General features: G+C 50.9%; 1 protein-coding gene across 3 annotated transcripts in view; it reads right to left on the bottom strand.

Moving 5' to 3' along the window:
• Window positions 1-778: 778 nt before the first annotated feature.
• Window positions 779-25,313, bottom strand: part of ZC3H7B (zinc finger CCCH-type containing 7B) — a 61,908-nt gene continuing 37,373 nt past the window's right edge. For all 3 annotated transcript variants that reach the window (XM_074941685.1, XM_074941684.1, XM_074941682.1), the window contains 7 exons: window positions 24,609-24,694; window positions 14,911-15,044; window positions 9,083-9,188; window positions 6,186-6,294; window positions 4,820-4,953; window positions 3,851-4,014; window positions 779-2,573 (listed from right to left, as the gene is read on the bottom strand). In XM_074941685.1, the coding sequence (XP_074797786.1) occupies window positions 2,381-2,573; window positions 3,851-4,014; window positions 4,820-4,953; window positions 6,186-6,294; window positions 9,083-9,188; window positions 14,911-15,044; window positions 24,609-24,694 (926 nt within the window). In that variant the 3' untranslated portion in view covers window positions 779-2,380. The remainder of the gene's footprint in view (window positions 2,574-3,850; window positions 4,015-4,819; window positions 4,954-6,185; window positions 6,295-9,082; window positions 9,189-14,910; window positions 15,045-24,608; window positions 24,695-25,313) is intronic.

Genomic DNA, 25,313 nt, shown 5'->3' with positions numbered 1-25,313 from the left:
GCCGTACAGCTACAACTCTCGGGGCGTGAAAATTCCGCACCCCTGAGAAACGCAACTATGCCAAGCTAACCCCCGGTGTAGACAATGCTGGGGTGACAGAAGAATTCTTCCATTGTCCTAGCTCTCCCTTCTCAGGGAGGTGGGTTATCAACGCCAATGGGAGAACTGCTCCTGTCAGTGTAGGAGTGTCTACACTGAAGCGCTACAGCGGTGCAGCTGCAGCTTTGCCCCAGTAGCATTTTCAGTGTAGACATACCCTCTGAGTGTCAGCTGCTCCCCCTAGAGCTGACCTAATTCAAAACGAAAGTCAGCACAATACCAGCAGCGGACCTGACAGCTGTTCCCTTTCTTGCGCCACGAGGCGGAGTGATTCTATCAGAGGCTCCTGTATCCCCTGCGTGCCTGAATGTTCCCATGACAAAGAGGCACTCCTCTATTCTTCCTGCTGGGAGGGGCCAGTTTGCTGAAAAATGACCTTACTTGCAGCACCAGCAGTCTAGTGAGGGGAGGGAGGCACAAAAGCTTAGAAGCCAGTTTAAATGCAATGTTCGTAATGATTTAAAAAAACCACAATCAGAAAAGCACACTTCCTACTGCTGAACATTCCCCACCAAAAAAGCAAGGTGTAACCTGATGGGGACACTGCGTCTGGGTGGTTGTGTGTTTCTATTTACCCTGAGGGACCCTCATATTACAAATATGATCTTCCTCTTCTCTTCCAGACAGTTGTTGGACATCTTGGCCTCTGTCTGACAATGGATACAGGAAGAGCTAAATTTCCTTTTCTTTTGGGGGAGGGGAGGGGAGGGGAGACTGCAAGGGGACACACAGTCAACGTAAAATCACATTCTAAGAACAAACATTCTCCTTACTTGCATTAATAACTGGCTTCAGTTTAATAATCTAAAAGAACCTTTAAAATTGGTCTCTTCAGCATGCTATTGGTTTGTGTTTTGCACTTCACTCAGCTCCAAACTACCCTGGTCGGTTTGGTCTTCCATTTCTAGTTAGCTTTGTTTTCTGGTTCCCACACACTAGTCGAATGCTATTGAGCTTGATTTTGCAACACTGCAAGAGAAGGTTTCAAGCCTCTCCAGCAACCACACTGTATTCATTTCAATTGTGAAATCATTTCCAAACGCGTTCTTTGTCAAACACAAACTCTGAATTTTGGGCCTATGCTACTTGATAGTGTCCTTTAATTGATTTATGCCCACTTCCTCTGACAGCACATTCAGCCTCTACAGACAAAACCCGTATCCAAGTAACCAAGTATGTAGACTATTTAAAGACGTAATCCCCGAAGCAGAAGCTGACTGACTTTACACTGCTGACAAATAAAAATACAAGTTCTTTTTCTGTTACTTTGTTTTTTCTGGCTGATCCCAAGGCCCAGAGCACACAGATGACAACAGCACCACAGTATTAGCTATACCCTGTGGACAGACTCAGTCTTACTTACATAATCACGCTAGTTTAAAAAAAAAAAAAAAAAACCTGCACTCTTCTGTCCATGAGAGAGACATCAAATGACCCATTACTAGTTTGTTTTTGGGTACAATCAATAGTAATAGCAAAAAAGTCATCCATGATCACTTTCAAACTGCCCCTTCTGCAAAAAGCACCCTGCTTGTTTTCTCAGCTATGCTCCTTGCACCCATGTATGTGGGGGGCTAGACAGCTGTTACCCTCCTCAGTTGTCGTGTGCCTCAGGGGAAGACTTGGGATGTAATTTTGCTCCTTTGCGGTCATCCACAGCAGCTAACAGGCCAGGAGTTTTAAAACCACCCTTTTAAATCACATGGACTTAAAGGCTTTCCTCACCTGCATCTCAGCTATAATTGTTTTTTATATTGTTCTTCCAGGAGAGTGTGAAAGAGAAGAGGAATTTGCTCCTTCATACTGAGGAGAATGAGCACAGAAGACTGCAGACACATATGCTCCAGTAACCCTTTCCCCAATCTCGGCTCCCCCTCTCAGATGCATTCATGACACTGCAATGTCCCAAAAAACCTCCCAGCTACACTTAGAGTCTAGAGGTGGGGAATTAAAACGAAAGGATTTTCTCTCTCTCATGTCCAACTGTGTTCATTCTTTTCAATTAAAAAAAAAGAAAAAAGAAAAAAAGAAGAAGGTGGGGAGAGAATAAGGAAAGAAAAGAGAAGATAGAAAATAAACTTTATGAGCACGGCATTCACTGGCCACAGGGAATTGGGTCACAATTTCATTCACCACTGGAAAATCATATTGGTAATCTTGAGACAAAAGGAAAAAATAAAGTTCTCCTTGTGAGACATGTATCTCAGTTGCCCTGCCACTGTCTCACTCTTTGAAAACTTGCTTCTGCTTCTGCAGTCAACGGATAAAAACCACCCCCCAACTATACGCCGTCCCGCAATAGGAAGTTGTATTTGCCGAAGTCGTCATCCCTGGGGCACAGCAGCATGTCCTTGCGAGCTTTGGCCAGTTTCTGCTTCAGCACCTCCCGCCGATCCAGCCACTCTGTCAGTTCGTCCTGGCCATGAGCAAAGCAACATTTCTCCCCCTCAGGGCAGGCCTTGGTCTTCTGGAACCTGCCAAGAGAGAAACACAACTCACTGGACTATTTTTTTTAATGGGGCAAGGTTTAAAGGGTTGCTCCATTTCTCTAGCATTAACATTGTGCTGGATTCTAAAGCACTTTACAAACTCTCTCCCTGTATCGGGCTCATTCTCTGACTGAAGACATGTAGCACCACCTCCGGGGTGAAGCCTGGAGGTTGTTTAAGAGAGTATAGCAATAACAGGTTTGGCCAAGAAGTGATGTATCCATACCCAACTGAGACTAGAAGGGGATTTAGGGCTGCAGAATGAAATGACAAGTTAGAACTGGGCTAACATTTAGGGTTGAACAGCCCTACTCTTGAAAAAAACGCCAAGGGATCTTTAAACAGACACGAGTGATCAGGACCTCAGTTTTCTATTTCACCTCCAGCGGCACAATGCCTCCTGTCACCATCTTGAGGCATGGACAAAAGAGAGAGGGGCACTCTAGTGAGACACTAAACCCACTTACTGAAGCAGCTGGGTTTCCCAAAGAGATGTCTCAGACAAGCAAGGACCTAGCCGGGCTCTGATTAGCTTGTGAGAGCTGATGTCACCATAGTCATGGGTGGCATGGCTGTTGGGTTAAAGGTTCTTTCATTTCCCAAAATATAAACAGACTGTGTGAGACTGGAGAAGCATCACTCGTGCCTTTTAGTTTTGTAGTTTATCACTTTTAGGTGCGGGGAGGGAGTGTGTTCCCAATAATGCAAGGGTGGGCACACTTTTTGGCCTGAGGGCCACATTGGGGTTCCAAAACTGTATGGAGGGCTGGGTAGGGAAGGCTGTGCCTCACAAACAGCTTGGTCCCTGCCCCCTATCCACCCCCCCTCTCACTTCCTGCCCCCTGACTGCCCCCCTCAGAACTCCCGACCCATCCAACCCCCCCTGCTCCTTGTCCCCTGACCACTCCCCCCGCCGGGACCCCACCCCTATCAAACTTCCCCGCTCCCTGCCCCCTTACCATGCCACTCAGCGCGGCAGCAGGACGGGCAGCCGTGCCGCCCTGCCGGAGCGCTTGTGGCGGGCAAGCTAAGGCTGTGGGGGAGGAGGGACAGCAGGGGAGGGGCCAGGCAGGACGGTGCGGCAAGCTGTAGTTTGCCCACCTCTTCAATAACATCTCCCACTTTTCGACCTCCCCAGAACTTCCGCGAGCTGCAGTTCCTTGGGGCTCCCCATTTAGGAGCAGAGCGACTCAGTACCAGGTCTGCTCTCCTTTCACCGGCAGCGGCCCCCGTGTGGAACGGAGGTGTGGCGCACGTGGTACCTGTCACAGAGCCGGAATTCGCCCATGGGGAAGCGGTAGTTCCAGCAGCTAGAGTCGTTGTCGGAGGTGAAGACCTTCTCCTTATGCTTCTCCGACTGGATGTGCTGCTGCCATTGTTTCTTGCTGTTGCTGTTCTTCCCACACAGCCAGCAGTGGTATCCCATCTAACCGGCACAGACCGAGCAGCCCGTTAGCGGTGCCCACCCTGACCTGCCCAGCACTGGGGAGTGGAGAGGAAGGGATGTCCCCTCTCCGCCAGAGCATCAAGGGTCTCCCCACCCCACCCAGCACCTCCCTCCCTCTCCTGACACATCAGTGTTGGGAACATCAAACTGCTGGCCACAGGGGACAGGACTAGATTCTTTGTCTGAGCCCACCAGTATCACTCCCTATAGCCATAGGAGGGATTGTTGAGCAATTAGATATGGTTTCTCCAGACCTTAGTGGCCTGCCCATCCCCCTTCCCCATACCTCTCCTCTGCCACACATTAGTATGTTGCCTATGCACTCTCCCCCTACTTCTCTTCCCACCCATTGGTGGGCCAGTTACACCCCCACAGATCTCTCACCCCCAACCAATTCTTTTCAAAACGGCCAGCCGTGGGGCTTTGCCATTCCAGGGCTCCAGGGAAGGGCGGGAGCCTGGGTGGAAGGCAGGGGCCAAGGAAGCAGGAGTTCATGCGTAAGATACAGTTTCAGCTGACTTCTTGGCTAAAAACATGTTTAACTGACAGAAAAGTCCTGGAGCAGCCTTGCTGACCCGGGCCTATGGCCTCCTGCCTCGTCACTGCTACCCCGGCTGTCCTCCTCCTAGCTGGCAAAGATCACAGGCTTTTCCCCAAGGGAGCGTTCCAACCCTGCTGGATTTCCAGTTAGCACAGCCTCCTCTCAAGAGACTCCTGCAGGGACGCACAGGAGAGAGGGGGAGATGTCAGAATGAGGAAAGGTAGGAGGGAGGAGAGGTATTACCATGATGTCAGCATAGTCGGTGGGCATCTGGATCTGCTTCTCTCCTTCCCGCGACGTGAGTGGTGTCCCCTCTCCTGGCTTCCCAGGGTTGTGTTTCTTTAGCCACATGTCATAGGTCTGCTGCATATCCAATACTGTGAGGAGGGAATCAGCCAGGTCAGCCAGGCAACTCACCTACCCACCCACTATGGACACAGTCAGAACAAGGGACCTGTACAGATCTGGTGTTGAGTGTGCACCCTCCCTTCAGTTACAGGCACTCCTTCTGAGGTGCGGTTACCTCCTCAAGTGAGAGGCTGGGTAGGGAAATCTCTTCCCTTGGTCTGGGGGAGGGAGGCAGATGCGAGTTCTGAAACTCAGAGGGTACTGTGATGGCAGCTTTTATAAATACTGAGAGAGAAGGAAGGAGGGCAAAGAGTTAGCGATCGCTCTGGACTTCACACCCACAAGGAGGTGCCAGATCAAACCTGAGCCTGGTCCCTCTCACTGGGTAGCTCACCTCCTGCTGCAACAAAGCAGGAGACGCAACAAAAAAAGAAGTAGCGTGTTTGGGTTTCAAATGTTGTGATTTTCTAAACAAAATATTAATTCAAATTGACATTTTCTTCAGAAACAAAGTATCCGAACACTGACATGGGGGCGGAGAGGGGGATCATTCTTTTTTGGCCAAAACTATTCACCAAATTTGACCCACATTTTTGAATAGTTTTGGAACCCCCCCAAAATGCATTTTTTAGCAAAATTGCCATTAGGTAAAGCATTTTGGCCAGCTCTACAACTCAGCTGGCGGGACAATGAGGTGGCAAGGGTAGAAGGAGAAATTTTGGCCAAGACCATGGGGCATGGTGACCACCTACATTTCCAAGAACTATTAACAAGTGAGGACAAGCTTGTTTGTAAGGGGCACTGCCCAACAGTGTCCTCATTCAGGACACAAAGTTCACACACCTGTGTACGATCTTTCACACAATCAGCAGGGAGTGCGGCAGCCTAGGCGTGAGGGACATTAGCAGAACAAGGTGAGAGGCAAGGACAGGGGCAGAGGTCAGGAGTGAGGTGTATGGAGCCAGGCCTAGACTGGCAGAGGAAGAGCAGAGCTGTGGAGCCTGCAGGCGAGAATGGAATAGCACCAGGTGCAGGACTTGGGTGCGCTGGCAGAAGGGTGATTGCGCAGCTGTGCGTGGCTGTCGTTTGAACAGCTCTAGCTCACGCTCTGAGAGTCTCATTTTTCAGAGTAATTTCACCCTCCTGCTGGAAAGGCGGGGGTGCGCGACATCCTTTTCAGCTCTGGGACGCCGGGGAGAAGGGGCGTAACATACCCTATGCTCTTCAGCGTCCCCATTCCTGCCCTCAGCTCACCACTCACTTTTATTTTCTTTCATGAAGGTCCACATGTCTCTCTCCTCAGGGCTGTGGGCAAAGGAGCAGTTCCCAACATACTGGCACTTCCTGCCATTTTGTGCATGGATACACAGCTGTCAAGAGACAGAAAAGAAAACACAGCCCCCCCCACCCAGACCCTTCTGGTTAGGGAGGCAGAAGAGAAAGGGACAGACCAACCAGCAGAGGCACTGAGCAGGTGATGCTGATCACTCGTGCCTTTTTTCCCTGGGTCCCGTAAGACTTTGGGGGACGAGATCTCTGTATAAATGCACAGGAGGCTTGAGTTCAGTGACTTTCCTCTCACTACCTATCCACCAAGCCCATGGCTGGCCCGCTTACAGATAAGGTAACTCATGGAGCCAGGTGAGGTGGTGGAAAGCAACTTAAGGGGACTCTCACTATGTCCTTTCCAGCCTGGTGGATGGAGGTCTTTAAGAGGTGGAGAGGCTTTCAGAGGGAAGTGGAGAGATGCCCAAGGTGAGTTTAGATTCAGAGCAAAAGTTCCCAATGACAAAACTCTACTAGGAACAGCAAAGCTTTCCCTGCATTCTTCCAGCCCACCATTGCTAGTTACACACTCTCTCCCTTTCCCCCTGTAAACAGTCCTGCCAAGGAGAGTCCGGAGGGCTCAGCCAACAGCGGGTGGCATATAGAGCCTTTCCTCTCCATTCACGGCTGTCCTTATGCACAGCCAAAGCAAGCAGCTGGTTGGGGCGCTGCCTCCTTCGCAAATCACCAGCTGCCCTTATCTCCCGCTTCAGCGCCAGGAAACGGGTCCCCTCCAGATCCCCTCTCCTCTTCCAGCAACCGGGCTGGAATTACGGCTGGGTTTCCCCCCCCATTTCAGCAGCTTAGCCCCTGCAAACTCTCAAGCTAGCCCTGACTAAGCTGATGGCTGCAATCCAGCCCAGATCAGCAGTGACCCCTAATTGTTACCCACCGGGAAGCTGCAACATGGACCCACATGAAATGAGCAAGGCATGGTATGAAGAAGGGAAACTGCCTTTCGGAAGCACCTGACCGCAGAGGTTTTTGACACTGCAGCCCCCCCGCCGAAGCGTCTACCTTGCAAAAACCACCCCCGCAGTTAACACACTGACCCCCTTGTTGCAGCCTCAGCAGCAGGGCCAGGGACTGAAGGCGTCACTGGAGACATAACCATTCTCTCGCCCATTGGAAGCGAGAGAGAGCGCGAGCGCAGCAGGGCCGCGGTGGGAAGCTTGCACTCTTGCTGCCCATGCACTACCTATTGTGGAAACAAACCAACGGGTTCACTCCCCAGCAGCAGCCAACGTGGCTCCTTTTCCACAAACACTAACCACATGTGTCCACCCACACAGGAAAGAGAGGAAAAGCCCCCCAGACACTCCAGTAACATCAGTGCCAACGGCAGCGTTTGGGGCCGCAGGTCAATGATTCCCTCACAAGCTCAGGAAGAATTTAGAGCCAGGCCCAAGGCTCTTGTCAGGTCCTTCTCTCAGGACACAGTTTACAGACTCACAAAACAAAAGCTGTCACCCTAGAACACATGTGCTGCCCCCGCCCAGGGGTCCTTCCTTCTGCAGCTCTCCCATGGGCGCACCCCCCTTCCTTTTAAAGCCCCGCTCAACCACGTGACAGACAGGCCTTAGCCCCCTCCTGGCAGTGCCTGTCACAGGCTCTTTAATGGAGGCACGGTGGAGAAAACAAAGGGCTACTTCTTCTGCCAGACACCGGCTCCCATTTGCCATAGCACTCATGCCTCCTTTTGCACTACGGGGAATCTTAAAAACAAACAAAACCAAGTCAGCTAAGCTGCGAGTCCAAACCCTTCCCCTCTCCCCACCCCACAGCTGGGATCTCTCCTGGGTGATATCTCAACAGCAACTTAGTCTGACCTATCGCCCCCTCCCACCTCCAACACACACGTGATTTTGGCTTTGGGCTGAGAGGGGAGAGACACAAAATCTGATTAGAAACAGACTGAAAAACCCAGGACAGTTTCCCAGAAGTCAGCAGCCACTCCAGGAAGAAACTCCCACTCCCCCAGGCACTGCCTGCGACTGCCATGGCAGCACATGGAAATCTTTCATTGCGAGGCAACGGAACACACTCAAGCCGCTGAGTGATCCGACTGACAGAGGTCGCAGATGCTTTATAGCTACCCTGGCTGTGAGCAGAAGGGGATCCCCAGCATTTTCACATGGGCTCCCCTCTGGCTCTAGATTAAGAGAGGCCAGACACCTCTTAATTGAGGGGAGGGGAGCTCTCTGAGGCAGAAAGGAGAAGAGCACTATCCCACCTCCCATCACATGCTGAGCTGGGATTGGGCTTTACAGCTTTTCACATAGCTCTGGGGTTTTAATTTGGGGTGTGAGGGGTTTTTTTGTTTGTTTTTTTTAAAACATCAGTTTTCAAATCACCTTTCAAGAGATCTGTAAAAACTGGTGGAAGTGGCTGGATTGGAAGCCTAGAAGACTAGTGCTCTCTTTACCAGCAGAACAGGAACAGCAAAAGCAGGGACAACATGAGCTTATCCCATGCCTACTGCCCCACCTGTGACCTGGCCTGGAAAGGCGTGACCTGAGGTGAAGGGCTAGATCCCATCCCCTGAGCCGGCCAGTCCTATAGGCGGTGATGGTGTAAAGAGCAGTGTCAAAAACCTTCCTGCAAGGGTCCTTTCATACCATGCCACGGAGCTGGCTGTCTGAGATGGAACTGATCTCTCTTGGCTTTCAGCTGGTCTTTGCTTTCCACCCGAGTCCACGTCTACCCACCCACCCGACCATTTACAAAGCACCCGCCCTCGGAGCATCGAAGCACTGGCTCCATGCTTGGTGCATGCAGTGTTGCAATAGGAAGGAAGAGGATTCTGGAGCCACAAAGGGGTACAGGGCTTACATCATATTGCTGTGGGAAGTTGCGGATGGAAGGCAGCGGTCGGACGGATACCCACTTCCTCTTTGCTTTGGACATCACCAGCAGGACACGACGCTCCTTTGTCCAGCTAGGAAATGGGGAGAGGGGGAATTAAAACAAAAAGGCAGGATGGGAAGCAAAGGGGGTTTAAAATATCCCATCACCACACCAGGACCGTCACTCAGCCTGCCCCTTGCACTGGTTGGTAGCTGGACTGGGACGTGTGTGCGCGCATGTGCTACCGGTAACTACAGCAGACACACCAGAAGAACAGACTGTAGCTCTCCAGGGTGAGCCAAAGGGACCCTTTCCTCCCCCCCACAACCCACTCTTGTGAACTGCTGAACATCTGCAGCACTCCATCCCCAGGGGTGGCTGAACCGGTCCTGATCTATACAGTCTGTAAAAAAAAAAAAAAAAAAAAAAAAAAAAACCCACTTCGGGACCCCTCAGGGTGAGAGATGCTGTAGAACATCCTTACACACAGACACTGCACTGTGAACAAGATCCTACAGTTAGGCAGATCACTCTTCCACAATGCCGTACAAAAGGATCAGAAGAGGGTATTGTGGCAAAAAAAATCCAGGCCAATAGAGCACAGACAGAGAAATGACATCCCAGGAAGGGAAGGTGACAGTCCCTCTCTATGTAGCACTGAGGAGACCTCTTCTAGAGCACCACATTCACAGACCAAGGCAGACAAATTGGATGCGTTTCAGAGAAATGCAACAAAAATGATCAAAGTACTCATTTAAAAAGGATGTAAAGTACATACCATGGCTAAAAGTACAACCAATAGCGATAGGATTGCCACCTACAAACAGCGGACGTCTGGAAACAAGTTTGGAGATGAATTGTTTTGGGTGCTCCAGCTGAGTATAGCTAGGAGAAATGGGATGAACTGAACAAAGGGAAAGTGGGCTCCTAGAGTGGGGACTGTGTCTTTTTTCTCTCTGCAAAGTGCCATGCCCAAAGAGGGCCCTGCATACAAATGAAAAATAACAGAATCTGACAGAAGAAAAAAAAACAAAACAAGTTACCTACCTTTCCGTAACTGTTGTTCTCGGAGATGTTTTGCTCATGTCCATTCCATTCTAGGTGTGCGCACGCCCACGTGCACAGTCGTCAAAGATTTTTGCCTTAGCGGTATCCCTAGGGCTGGCTGTAGTGCCCCCTTGAGTGCTGCACTCATGCGCCGGTATATTAGGCGCCGCCGGCCCTATGCCCTCAGTTCCTTCTTGCCAACTCCTCCGACAGAGGGGCAGGAAGGCGGGTAACGGCATGGACAGGAGCAACACATCTCGAAGAACAGTTACGAAAAGGTAGGCGACCGTTTTTCCTTCTTCGAGTGCTTGCTCACGTCAATTCCACTGTACGTGTCTCACAAGCAGTATCCGTGGAGGTGGGCTCGGAGTTCACAGTCTTGCAGCACTGCTCTGCCAAAGCCAGCGCTGTCTCGAGCCTGCTGGGTAAGAGCGTACTGAGACGTGAACGTGTGGACATATGACCAGGTAGCGGCCCTACAGATCTCTTGGATTGGCACCTGTGCCAGGACGGCCGCTGACAACGCTTGCACCCTAGTCGAGTGTGTCGTCACGATTACTGGTGGAAGCACCTTCGCCAGTTCATAGCAGTGGTGGACGCAGGCTGTGATCCAGGACAAAATGCTCTGAGCAGACACTGGGTGACCTTTCATTCGGTCTGCCACTGCAACAAACAACTGCACTGAGTTACGGAACGGCTTCGTTCTATCTATGTAGAAGGCCAGCGCCCTCCTGACGTCCAGAGTGTGTGGCCTGTGCTCCCTCTCTGACGTACGAGGCTTTGGAAAGAAGACGGGTAAATATAGGTCCTGGCCAGTATGAAACTGGGAAACTACCTTGGGCAGAAACTACCTTGGGTGCGGTCATAACTGGACTGTATCCTTGTAGAAGACGGTATAGGGCAGCTCTGAAGTAAGCGCCCTGATCTTGGACACCCTGGGGGCCGACGTTATCGCAACCGGGAACGAAACCTTCCAGGAGAGAAGCAGGAAACCAGAGGTTCAAAGGGAGGCCCCAGACGCCTCAACAGCATGAGATTCAGGTCCCAGGGAGGGATGGGATCCTGGACACGTGGGTAGACACACTCCAGACCTTTCAAAAACCATGCCATCATGGCATGAGCGAAGAGCGACCTGCCTGGGAACGGAGGATGGAAAGCCGAGATAGCAGCCGGGTGGAACTTGATCGATGACAGGGACAACCCTTGGAGTCTGAGGTGCAGCAGATAATCCAGGATCTCCTGCCGTGGGGCCTCCTCGGCTCAGATACGCCATTCGGAGGCCCAGCACATGAACCTTTTCCACTTGGCCAGGTAAGTCACTTTGGTTGAGGGTTTCCTGCTACTCAGCAAGACCTGCTGAACACAGGGGGAGCACGCCCGTTCGTCTGTGCTCAGCCATGCGGTAGCCAAGCGGTCAAGTGCAGTGCTGTTAGGTTCAGGTGCAAAAGGCTGCTGTAGTTCTGGGACAGCAGCAGCAGGGTGGCTACCGAAAGGCTCAACAACGTGCCACACCAGTGCTGGTGAGGCCACGCAGGGACTATTGGGATAATTCTCGCCCCGTCTTGCTTGATCTTCACAGGGACCCTGTGAATCAACGGCACTGGTGGAAAGGCATACGTCAGCGCTCCCGACCACAGAACGAGAAAGGCATCTGATAGGGGGCCCCTGTTCATCCCCCCGGATCAAACAGAACACATGGCATTTTCTGTTCTGGAAGATTATGCTGACCGCCTCCAGATGGAGCAGACACTTGTGGCGAGATGAGAAAGTCTTGCTAAGGTGATCTGCTATGATGTTCCTGGTTCCAGGCTGGTGCGCGGCTATCATGCCGCACACAAAAAAATCCCGAAGGCGGAGAGCTTCTTGACAAAGGGCCGAAGACCCGGTGCCACCCTGCTTGTTGATGTAATACATCACGGCAGTATTGTCCGTCAGGATCTGCACCACCCTGCCCTTCAGGAGGGTCAAGAAAATTGCAGAGTACAGCCCTGAGATACTCTGTCCAGCACCCAGCAGTCCGAGGTGACCTGTGACCAAACGGTAGGGATGAACATGATCAAGGAAAGAACAAGGTGGATCCGGGGATTTGACTGGGGCGTCGCTCTCGAGCGCACCTTCAAAATGAGCAATTTCTGGCCCTGGGATGCTTTGCCAGGCTGGGCTGCACGGGTGGCAATGACTAAAGCTCGTGTCTCTATCCCTTCTCCTTGCAGACCCCTGGAGAGGCTGCCAAGGCCTTGGTAGTGGGTGCAGCCAGAACTGCTTCCGTGCAGACTGCGGCATATGCATGTCCAGTGAGCGAAGGGTGGCCCAAGTGTCCTTTAACCTAAGCAGCCTTGCATCAGTCTGCTTCGAAAAGAGACCATCCTCACAAGTTTAAACTGTACCTGCCAGAGAGGGCCTGTTGGTTCACCACGTGGAATTGCAGGCTGGCTGTTGAATAAATTTTTCTCCCCAAAAAGGTCCAGTCTTTTGGCCTTTTTATTTTTGGGAGTTGAACTGGTGTGTCCCTGCTTGTCCTTTTTGTTGGCCGCAAAGACAACCAGCAAGCCCAGAAGTGGATGGGTATAAAAAGGTACTTGAACCCTTTGGCTGGGATGAAGTACCTCTTTTAGGCCCTTTTGGAGTGGGAGGGATGGACGACGGGATTTACCAGAGAGTCCTGGCAATTTTCAGGACCCCATCATGCACTGGAAGTACAACACATGCCGGGGTAGAGGCTGAGAGGACACTGAACAAGGTGTCCACCTGCCTGGCCATCTTCTCCACTTCTAGGCCCAAGTTCTCAGTCACCCATTGAAGCAGGGCCTGGTGTTCTTCTAAAACTGTCCTGCAGGCTGGCCCTCGAGGGTCCCGTGACAGCCTCATCCAGGGTTGAGGACGACAACTGTACTGCTGGGGGAGGCTCTGGAGCATCATCCCCCCGTGGAGGAGCGGGGTTTTGGGGTGGATGCCGTCTCCTCTACCCCGACCTCCAAGCAGGTCTCATGCACCTAACCCGGTGCCACCGGCTGTTGCTCCAGGTGGCGGCAGATGAGCGGTGTGAAGGGGGCATTGTCATTACCAGCATGCCCCATGCACTCCAATAAGGCCACTGCACCGGCCACGCTGCCAAGGCAGCGCTGTAGATGTCAACACAGCATCAGGTGCCCAATCGCGCTGGTGGGGTCTTGGCGAGGGGCTGAACTGCCCTTCTGTGCCGGAGGAATCCCCTTCCGGTGACCACGGCAGGGCCGTCACCGCCTGTGTCTGCCTGCTGACTGCCGCCGCCAGAGACCAGTGCCTGGAGTGGGGGGGTGGGGGAGAGGAGGAAGAGAGACTGGTGCCGGCATAGAGGGGACTGGAATCGCGACGGGGAGTGCTCCCACGGGGCAGGCAACCAAGATGTGTGTGAGAGGATGACTGGCGGGAGGGTGAACAGTGCCAGTAGAATGGAGACTGGTGCCTCCCCCTAGGTGATCAGCGTTGAGATGGTGGGGACCGTGATCGCAGTGCTGCTGACCGAGGGCAAGCCCCAGAGGATCTGGGCTGCGATGCTGTAGATCTGCGGTGCAGAAATGGAGAGCGCTGCCTTGTCTTGGGGGATTGGTGGAGCTCCACTACCCCCGGAGGGGTCTTAGTGGCTGGCTTGCCCTTGTAGGGAGCCTTTGCCACTTCCTGTGGCACGGGAGGAGGCCTCTACTCTCTCAGTGCTGGGGGAGCTTGGGAAGGCGTCAATGCCGCCAGAAGTTTAGGTCCCCTAACCCTCCCGGGAGTCAGTGGTGGCTCCTTTAAGGGGCTAAGGGCCCTGAACGGAGAGGCGCGTCCACCTGGCTCTGGAGTGTCCGGGTGGCCCAAACTGGGTCCTTTGCTTGATGCCCCATGGCCCTTCTTGCCCCGTGCCGGGGAGCCGTGCTTCTTTGTTTTCTTTCTGGGCACCGGCGACAGGGAGCGGTGCCGGAGGTGCGCTGTGCACTGAGGCTGAGGTACTAGGTGACTCTTGGTGGGACGGCTCGGAAACCGGACGAAGGGCAGCCTCCATGAGGAGAGCCCGGAAACAAATATCCCGCTCGGAGTCCTGGGTCAAATTTTTTTTTTTTTTTTTTTTTTTTTTTTTTTTTTACAAATATGACACTTGTCCTCCACGTGATTCCAAGCACTTGAGGCAGCTGCTGTGAGGGTCACTTACAGGTATAGGCCTGTTACAGCCAGTGCAGGGCTTAAACCCTGGAAACCGGGGCGTGCCCTGCCTGGGGCAAAATCCCCTCCGGGACTCTAACTTCTAACTACACTTAACAGCTACTTAACATTAACTACTATAAACAACTATTTACAAAGGCCCTAAGGCTCGAAGTCAGAAGAAATGAAACTGCTAGCCCTTGCTATGCAAGGAAAGGTACTCCGACTAACCACCCCGGGCAGTAAAAAGTAACAGATGGCATAGTGCTGGCGGTACCTGACATACTGACGTATGAGCGTGGCAGTCAAGTGGGCGCCACAGCCGACCCTACGGATACTGCTAAGGCAAACATATCCAACAACCGTGCACATGCGTGTGTGCACACCTAGAATGGAATCGACACAAGCAAGCACTCAGAGAATGTTTGCTAATGGTGATGTCTATTAAACTGTGGAAGAGTCTCCTCAAGGGAACAGTCTGCCAGGATGGAAGCCCTCACAGATATTTCAAAGTAGCCTGTACAAAGCACTGGAGAATGAATACATGGCGGGGGGAAATCCTGCACTGAGGCTACGGGGGAGACAGAGGAGAGGGCAGGAACACTCACCAGTGGCGGGCTTTGGCACTACAATACTTGAGGTCCTTGTCTGGCTCCACCACCTGCCCGTTCCTCCAGCATTGGCCACAAACAAATTTCATCTGGAGGTCAAAGCTGCTTGATGTCGGAGCCCGGGGGGCAGCCTGTGAAGGATCACATGAAGAAGCAGGATTCAGGCAAATGACCTCAACACTTTGCCCCAGTCATTACTGTGTACAGGCATGCGTATGCCCTGGGATAGATGCCTTTCCGCATAGGCACTTGTACACTACAGCAAAGAGCATAGTATAAAAGCCAAGACAGAGGCAGACTGAGCTCTCATTTGGCAGTACAAGCCCTTGGTCCATCAAGATACCAGATTAGATCAAACCACTGGTCAGTTTAGTCTGGTTTCCTTACCTCTTGCCATATGATATAGGGCCATTGATCCCTCCTGTTTGTACCCTCTCTCTAACAATGGCTAAACCCAGGTCTTCAGAGGAAGACACAACCACCTCACAATGCACGTAACCAGGCCACACACACCACTAGCGCTGACCGAGGGCTCAATCCGGACCCACTGGTGCAGCTGCAGACAAGGGGTGGGGATTCATTCGCAGGGAGGGTAGGGGGCATCTGCACTGAACTTCCTGGGGATGCTGTCTATCTGGAGAAAGCAGTTTAAAGTCACAGTTTGGGCCCCTTAGGAGCTCTGATAGCAGGAGGCGGCCCCCCAGGCTGCACTGAATTAACATGTCTCCTGGCCACACTACATCCAGCCACCGCCACCCACTCTTGGGTCACAGCTGGATGATGCGGGCCCCATCTTGTGCCTCTAAACTCCATTCTGGGCAGACTTTCCACCCCTGAGGTTCCTGTGCCCTGAGTTGCATGGCCAGACTCAACCCACCAGCCTATTAACCAACATTTGACCCGACGCTTGAGAATTCATAGCCGTTACATCATGATCCTTAGCTGAAAGAGTCACAAAATGTCCGCAGTCCTTTCATATGCTGTCTAGGGAGGAAGGACAGTCTTATGATTAAGATACACAATTTGCAATCAAGAGGCCTGAATTCTGTCCCTGCCTCTTCCACGCACTTACGGCAGAGTTACATTTGGAATTCGCACCACTAACTCAGGCACTTATATCTGCAACAACAGGGAACACGTGATGTTTGAGTCTACAGCTCATTTCCCAAGGAAGAAGCAAATGCAGATGCAAGGAGCTGTGCTTAGCAGCCAACCACCTGGGGTGCAGCCAAGGATCCAGAGCCAAGGCAGAATTCCCAAAGGAGTGCCCCTAGAGGTGAGCAGGCTGCGGAGCCCAATGATTTTGTGCCAGTACACGTGACTGTCTACCTGTGCCAGCTAACCAGCTTGCACCAGCTGTCCCACATTGACTTTCCTATGCTGGGCATTTACCAGAGAGCAAACAATCTCCATCAGCAGCAGGTTTTAGTCAGTTTGCTCAGCAGCAATGTGGATCCTAGGGACGTTTGGGCCAATATCTGGCAGGTGGAAAGGTCCAATGGACAATGCAGAGCCCATCTGTACCTCAGTTACGGACCTACAGGCCTCCAGTTAGCAGACTCAGTTCTTTTGATTGAGGCAGATCTGGTGGCATATTCATTTTCACCAGCCCTGCAAGGTCTGCTGTATTATCCTGCCATGTGGTGTATTTCCCAGCATAACCATGAGATGCAGGTTAGCTCTACCCGACAGGCCAGACTGACATGTCAGATCCAGAGCATGACAATGTTCAGGGACCTGAGAGGATTAGCTGAAAAGGTCCTAACAGTGTCTGGCTGCTGTTCCGAGAACTTCAGGCAGGAGCTAACCAAAAGTCTTCTGATGTGAGTAGTGCAAAGACCATGAATATTTACTGTGACGATCAGGGTCCAGACACCCCAAGAGGAGAAGAGAAGGTTTAAACCCACAAAATGAGCAGTTAAACCAACTGAATTATAGCATAATACAGTACGCAAAATCTATCGAATAAGGTCTTTCACGAAAGCTTGTCATGCCCTGAACTTGCTGGTCAGTATGAGATATGTACAGAATGTGGTTATGAATCTTTGTGTACAGAAAACTGCTCAGAAGCTGTACTACAACTCCAACTACATCCCACAGCAGGGCAGTGAGCAGTCAAGCAGAAAGGGGCACCACCCAAGCCAGGTGTTTTAACATGAAACCAGCTTTTTTTCTCAGCCCAGAAAAAGGCAACGATGGACCATTAGCGATAATGGGAAGGCAGAGAGACAGCCTGGCTATCAAACCAAGAAGGAATTTCCCCACTCTGGCTAAGCAGGAGTCATCATGGATAGAGAGAAAATAAAAGGGAAAAAAACCTTTTAAAAACAGGCTTGAGACTGAGGGCTTGTCTACACTTAAAAGGCGACAGTGGCACAGCTCTGCTGCCGTAGTGCTTCAGTGTAGACGCCACCTACACAGACGGGAGGGTTCTCCTGTCAGCATAGGTATCCACCTCCCCGAGAGGCGGTAGCTAGGTTGACAGAAGAATTCTTTTGCCAACCTAGGGCTGTCTACATGGGGACTTAGGTCGGCTTAATTATGCCGCTCAGGTGCGTAGATGTTTCACACCCCAGCGACGTAGTTAAACCAACCTAATTTTCCAGTGTACACCAGGCCTAAGGTTTTTTTATCCAGAACTTGAGGGACAGTCTCTAGGCAGGAGGCTGTCCATGAATGCTGGATCCCTTCTATAGCTAGAGGGTATGTGGAGAAACTGTTTTAGGGCAATAGGTAACTTGTATTTGAAAAGGGATTTTATCTAATACGGAACAGTAAAGTCGGAGGTTGTGTCTATGTTTATTTACTATGTAACTTGTACAGGTTTTCACGCCTTTACAATTTCATCTTTGAACCTGTAGTTTAACAAACAAAACTTTTGTTTATTTTTACCCCAAGCGGGTCTCTAGTGTGCAAACTGGGTGGAGAGTGGGGGCCAAAGTGAACTGATAACTGGGAGCTGGTTTCATGCCTTTAGGGGGTGAGGAACCAGATGGGAACAGTCTGAACGTCTGGTACTTAAGAACCGGGGGAGGATGAATTTGGGACTGGAAGGGCTGGTGAGGATCTCTCTGCAAGGAGTACCTAGGCTGTTGAAAGCCAGGGTGAGACCTTGTGCTTGTGGGCAGGCTGCTGGTGTCAGGGGATTGAATCATAGCTGCACAGCACAGGGACACAAGGTTACAGGGCAGGCAGTGACAAAACCCCTAACCAGGCGGGTGATCCCCAGAACGTCTCACTGACCATATGCAGTAAATCCAGCATGCATGCATGCTCAGAGGGGACTGGGCGTAAAGAGTCAAAGCAGCTGCTGCTATACACAGCTGTATTTGTAAGGACATGCTACACGTCTCGCAGACTGGTAATAAAACAAATCGCCGTGACATGGAAATTAGGGTCTCGAGAGGTTGCCACACATTAAGTCAGTCAAACGGGCTTCAGGTTATAACAGCGCCCATTGTTATGAAGCCCAACACAGAACACTACAACAAGGTTAGCTACTAAACTGTAGCAACCAAATGAATCAAGACTTTGGCACGGTCATTCTTAGCTTCATGTTCCAAATAAGGCACCAGACACATGATAAAGGAGGCAAAAAATTCTCCTTCCCACATTTTCCCTCAGTGTCTAGCTACCAACTCTGATGCTCACCTCAGATGTTGTTCAGCAGCCGGCCACTGTGATGTGGCACAGTAACTTCTGGAGTTGCAAAGACCTCCGGGAGTCAGGGTAAGTCTACTGCAGATTCCCTAAACCACCTCCTCTCCCACCCACATCCAGCAGCCGTTTGCTTCTGCACTGCAGCAGACTCTGATCAGAAACTTCTCTGACCAGCTCTGGGTGAATGGTCAGAGAGCCCCACGTCCTCTGGGACTGAGCTCCAGCACTAGCCTGCAGAGCAGGCCTTTGGCATGTGACACCTCCTGTGTGAACCTCCTCGTCTGCACAGCATTGCGGCCTTACACTGTTCTTCTCCAACCAGAGGCATCTAGCTGGTTTTGGGGCTCAATTAGCTGCTGTGACAGTTTAGGTTGCTCCTAACCCTATAGGAGATGCCTTGTTCCTGCTGTCTGAAGGACACCCTGAGAAGCTGACCTCAGAGCTGTTCAAGTTAAGGGTGGGAGGAGGGGCTAGTCTGCACAGTGCTCCTGGGAAGTTGCCTTTGCCATGCAGCTGAGTTGTGAAGCTGGGTGGATGTTATGCCAGATTAATCTGCTCAGGCTGCAGAAAAATAAAAGCAAAAACAAACTTCTCTCTGCCGAATGGGCTAGCCCTGCCCTGCAGCAGTGAGTTGCTGACTCTCCTGAGCCTACTGTCCGAACACTCACTGTTGCCAGAGCTGTGGTGCGCTGCCAGGTATGCATGTGGCTTTAATTGACTGCAGGACAGTCTCTCTCTCTTTTTAAAGACACAAACGATGCCGTGCATTGGCGTCAGGCTGGGACACCGACCAGCTCCATGCTCGTGACAAGGGACGACGTGATAAGCAAGCACCTTCCAGCTACACTGACAATACATCCCACGTGTCCCACGACAAACACAGCGACACAGGCCCTGCAGCTCTGTTATGTTGCAGACCACCACAAAACTCAGCGCCTGGCTGTCATGCAGCTTTATGAAACTGTTAGCAAAGGGGCCTGGAAATTGTCAGCTCGGTCTTCAATCCCCACAGGCACTGATGTCCTCCTGATCCTGGCACTGCACATGTCACTGCTATAGGCCTTTAGCAATAAGAGGAACCCGCATATTCCAGGTGTTATTTCCTACCTCCCTACCTTTGTCTTTATTGTTTGTACATTGTCCATTTTAGGACCTAATCCCTCTGCTAGGCCGAGGCACCTCAATTCCCAGTGATTCTGATGGGAGCTGAGGACGCTCAGGGTCTCACCCGACTGGATTCTAGCTTTTCAGCTCTGCAGGGAGGGAACTGGCTCCTGTGGTCTCTACACTGCCAACAAAGTATTGTTGCTCTGCCACCCAGGCACGGCCCCTACATCCTGGGTGAGCCACTCGACTCCTCGGTATGTTGCAGATGGAAGCCAAGACCCCCCCTTGTGGCAGGAGGGTTTAACAAGGCCTCCCCCGGCGGGGTTTGTACGCCAAGGCCTTGATTGGAGGCATAAAGAGACTCTGCTCCTACTTTTCTCACCTTGTCAGCTGCACCAGGCAAGTAAAGGAGAGAGAACTCTGTGTTCTAATGCAAAAGCAGCTTTAATCTGACCCCAGGGCGGGGCTGGGCTCAGATGGTTACTCACCAGCTGGGCTCTGCTCCACAATGCAAACAGCCACCACCACCAAGGTAGAGGGCACGTGGTTAGGGCTAGGTCTGCCTGACACCACCCAGACCCTACAGCTCAGAAGGAGGCAAACGTGGAGCAATGCTCTCTACTTAAACACCCCTCTTCAGGGTGAGCGCTGCCTTGAAAGCCTGGGGGGGAGGAGGAGTACGATCAGGGGGACAAGCAATGCCTTCCATTTGCTCTGCCCTGCAGCTTCCCCCAGGTTGGTTGGCTGGCATGACCAGCTTCACCAACACCTGAGCTTGAATGTCCCTGGACTTGTTTTTAAAAATGGGCTCCTCCACCCTAAAAGGTGTGTTTGAACCTGGCACCAGTATGACAGTTACTGCTCCCCATGGGATCTGGCTTGCATTAGCGGGATGCCCTCCTTCCCTGCAGAGGCGACACAGGGGCAGGAGGGAACGTAGGGTCACGTGCTCTCCCCCCCCCCCATTTCTCATGCCACCTCTCGCCGGGATGCCTAGCAGCAAGGAGGCAGTGGCTCGCCCTGGTGGCGGTGCTCACCATGTACCCATGCAGCGTGGGGAGGGAGGAAGCAGCAGGGTGGCTGTGGGCTGAGCTCCCCCGCGCACTACATGGGGCTGCTTCTCCTTCTCTGCTGCTGGAGTCCCAGCGCTTTGCAGGCTGCCCGCTTTGCAGGCTGCCCGTTAAGGTGAGTTGGGTGGCATCTTCGAGATCGGGAAGAGGAGCTGTGACATGGTGCCCAGCACCAGGTAGCTCAGGTGGAGCCTCATCCAGCCCGAGAGCCCCGGGGTGAGTGAGGGGAGCAGGCGGGGGGAGGGGGGCGGGGGGGGGGGGAAGAATTGGAAAGTGGGGGCTGACCCTGCTGCTGCAATGCACCCCTAGCAGCAGCTTGCAGCTGCTGGGAGTGCATTGAAACAGCAGCAGCCTCCAATGTGTCTATTAAGGAGAAGGTGATTTGGGGGTGTCACATCCCCACTCCAACAAAAAATGGCTGATAATTCTGCAGCTTCTCGTTAACTGAGATGAGCCAGCCCCAAGCACCGTTCCACCTTGGTGCCACCCATCCCGGACTGCACATCCCAACTGCGTTCAAGCTCTGCAAGGAGCTGGCCAGCCACAGGGCAGAGAGCATGAGGAGGAGGAAGTTCCTGGTGTATGTTGTCTACATACAGATCAAGTTTTAGGGGATGGAGACAGACGCAACACGAAGGGCGGTCATGTTGCGTGACCCCCACTATCTACACTCATGACTCACCTCTCATCTCCCCTCCACCCCCCCCATCACAACAGGCACCATCCTCTTTGCTCCACCCCTGGCACACAGCAGGGGGGAAGGCAGCCCTCACTGTGACTGAGAATGCTGGAAGCGATGCCTCACGCTAGAGAGAATCAAATGAAGTGAAAATCTTAAATGAATTCACATCTTCCATAGAATCTTTATGGATAGTAATCCCATGCTCTAATAAGAATATAATAGTAGGGATCTATTATCGACCACCTGACCAGGACAGTGATAGTGACGATGAAATGCTAAGAGAGATTAGAGAGGCTATCAAAATAAAGAACTCAATAATAGTGGGGGATTTCAATTATCCCCATATTGACTGGGTACATGTCACCTCAGGATGAAATGCAGAGACAAAATTTCTCGATACTTTAAATGACTGCTTCTTGGAGCAGCTGGTACAGGAACCCACAAGGGGACAGGCAACTCTCGATCTAGTCCTGAGTGGAGCGCAGGATCTGGTCCAAGAGGTAACTATAACAGGACTGCTTGGAAATAGTGACCATAATATAATAATATTTAACATTCCTGTGGTGGGAAGAACACCTCAACAGCCCAACACTGGCATTTAATTTCAGAAAGGGGAACTACGCAAAAATGAGGAGGTTAATTAAACAGAAAATAAAAGGCACAGTGACTAGAGTGAAATCCCTGCAAGCTGCATGGACACTTTTCAAAGACACCATAATAGAGGCTCAACTTAAATGTATACCCCAAATTAAAAAACACAGTAAAGGAACTAAAAAAAAGAGCCACCGTGGCTTAACAACCATGTAAAAGAAGCAGTGAGAGATGAAAAGGCATCTTTTAAAAAGCGGAAGTCAAATCCTAGCGAGGTAAATAGAAAGGAGCATAAACACTGCCAAATTAAGTGTAAAAATGTAATAAGAAAAGCCAAAAAGGAGTTTGAAGAACAGCTAGCCAAAAATTCAAAAGGTAATAACAAAATGTTTTTTTAAATACATCAGAAGCAGGAAGCCTGCTAAACAACCAGTGGGGCCCCTGGACGATTGAGATTCAAAAGGAGCACTTAAAGATGATAAAGTCATTGCAGAGAAACTAAATGAATTCTTTGCTTCAGTCTTCATGGCTGATGAGGTTAGGGAGATTCCCAAATCTGAGCCGTCTTTTGTAGGTGACAAATCTGAGGAACTGTCACAGACTGAAGTGTCACTAGAGGTGGTGTTGGAATTAATTGAGAAACTTAACAGTAACAAGTCACCGGGACCAGATGGCATTCACCCAAGAGTTCTGAAAGAACTCAAATGTGAAATTGTGGAACTATTAACTATGGTTTGTAACCTGTCCTTTAAATCAGCTACTGTACCCAATGACTGGAAGATAGCCAATGTAACACCAATATTTAAAAAGGGCTCTAGAAGGTGATCCCGGCAATTACAGACCGGTAAGTCTAACGTCAGTACCGGGCAAATTAGTTGAAACAATAGTAAAGAATAAAATTTTCAGACACATAGAAGAACATAAATTGTTGGGCAAAAGTCAACATGGTTTCTGTAAAGGGAGATCATGTCTTACTAATCTATTAGAGTTCTCCGAAGGGGTCAAACAAACGTGTGGACAAGGGGGAATCCAGTGGACATAGGGTACTTAGATTTCCAGAAAGCCTTTGACGAGGTCCCTTACCAAAGGCTCTTATGTAAATTAAGTTGTCATGGGATAAGAGGGAAGATCCTTTCATGGCTTGAGAACTGGTTAAAAGACAGGGAACAAAGGATAGGAATAAATGGTAAATTTTCAGAATGGAGAGGGGTAACTAGTGGTGTTCCCTGAGGGTCAGTCCTCAGATCAATCCTATTCAATGTATTCATAAATGATCTGGAGAAAGGGGTAAACAGTGAGGTAGCAAAGTTTGCAGATGATACTAAACTGCTCAAGATAACTTAAGACCAAAGCAGACTGTGAAGAACTTCAAAAAGATCTCACAAAACTAAGTGACTGGGCAACAAAATGGCAAATGAAATTTAACGTGGATAAATGTAAAGTAATGCACACTGGAAAAAATAACCCCAACTATACATACAATATGATGGGGGTTAATTTAGCTACAACTAATCAGGAGAAAGATCTTGGAGTCATTGTGGATAGTTCTCTGAAGACGTCCATGCAGCGTGCAGTGGCAGTCAAAAAAGCAAATGGGATGTTAGGAATCAATCATTAAAGAAGGGACAGAGAATAAGATGGAGAATATCTTATTGCCCTTATATAAATCCATGGTACGCCCACATCTTGAATACTGCTTACAGATGTGGTCCCATCATCTCAAAAAAGATATACCGGCATTAGAAAAAGTTCAGAAAAGGGCAACTAAAATGATTAGGGGTTTGGAACGGGTCCCATATGAGTAGAGATTAAAGAGGCTAGGACTTTTCAGCTTGGAAAAGAGGAGACTCAGGGGGGATATGATAGAGGTATACAAAATCATGAGTGGTGTGGAGAAAGTGAATAAAGAAAAGTTATTTACTTGTTCCCATAATATAAGAACTAGGGGCCACCAAATGAAATTAATGGGCAGCAGATTTAACAAATAAAAGGAAGTTCTTCTTCACACAGTGTACAGTCAACCTGTGGAACTCCTTGCCTGAGGAGGTTGTGAAGGCTAGCACTATAAACAGATAAATCCATGGAGGTTAAGTCCATTAATGGATATTAGCCAGGATGGGTAAGGAATGGTGTCCCTAGCCTCTGTTGTCAGAGGGTGGAGATGGATGGCAGGAGAGAGATCACTAGATCATTACCTGTTAGGTTCACTCCCTCGGGGCACCTGGTATTGGCCACTGTCAGCAGACAGGATACTGGGCTGGATGGACCTTTGGTCTGACCCAGTATGGCCATTCTTATGTTCTCCATGGCTGTGCAGAGCACCATTCGCACTGGGGTGTGGCAACAGCAGGACTTCACCCTTCCCTGCAGAACCTCAGGTCCAGCCCAGGCCGCTGTCATGCGCTCACTCCCACCCTGCTCGCTGTAGCACACGGGAGGCAAAGGGGGCCCTGGCGGCGCCATATTCTCTCTCTGATTGGTGGGGAGCGGCAGTGGGAGGGGAAGGCACAGAACTGGCTGGAACAGGTGCAAGTAACAGCTCCAGAAAAACACAAACCAGTCCCAGGGTCCCCGTGGCTTCTTACCGTGCCGCTGGTGGCTTTGCTGACATGCGCCTCCATCAGCTGCCAGTACTTTTTAGACTCCTGGACAATATCTTCATGGGTCATCCCTGAGAATGACAAAGCAGAGACACGACTGAGCATCCCCACACCAGTCTGCTGACCCAGGCACCTGAGCGTCAAAGGCACTGAGGGAGGGAGGGAGGGGAAAGGAGCCACATCACCACCACCGGTCCAAGACTCCACTTCTAGTAATGCTTCAGTTCATGCCTGCATCACATGGATCTTTAGTTTACAGGCTAAAAAGGTGCTGGAGTCACATCCCTGGAGACGCCAGCCTTTTACTTATCACCAGAACAGGTTCACCGCAGGCCAAGAAAGTTCAAATTTCCTCCACACTCTCTCTCTCGCCCATGTGAATCAACACCGCAGAGAGAGAGAAAAATTCAGTCTCCATGACTCAGTCAGTCTTTGGCCTTCTTGCTGAGACAGCCACTGGCTCCTTTGCTGGCAATTTTTAAGATGTGGACACTTGTCCTACAAAATCTTGACAAAAAAGATCCACCACACAATGTCATGCGGAGCACTGACCAGCCAGCAGAGGCCACATACATTACTGCCAACCTGCAGCTGGGTTGGAGCTGGTGCCTTAAGGATGAAAGGCTGCATACAGTAGAACATCAGTGTTCGGGACACCTCGGGAATGGAGGCTGTCCGTAACTCTGAACA

Source organism: Natator depressus, chromosome 1, assembly GCF_965152275.1.
Source record: "Natator depressus isolate rNatDep1 chromosome 1, rNatDep2.hap1, whole genome shotgun sequence".
Taxonomy (NCBI): Eukaryota; Metazoa; Chordata; order Testudines; family Cheloniidae; genus Natator; species Natator depressus.
The sequence above is the reverse complement of the archived record's forward strand: the minus strand, read 5'-3'. Positions and strand labels throughout refer to the sequence as shown.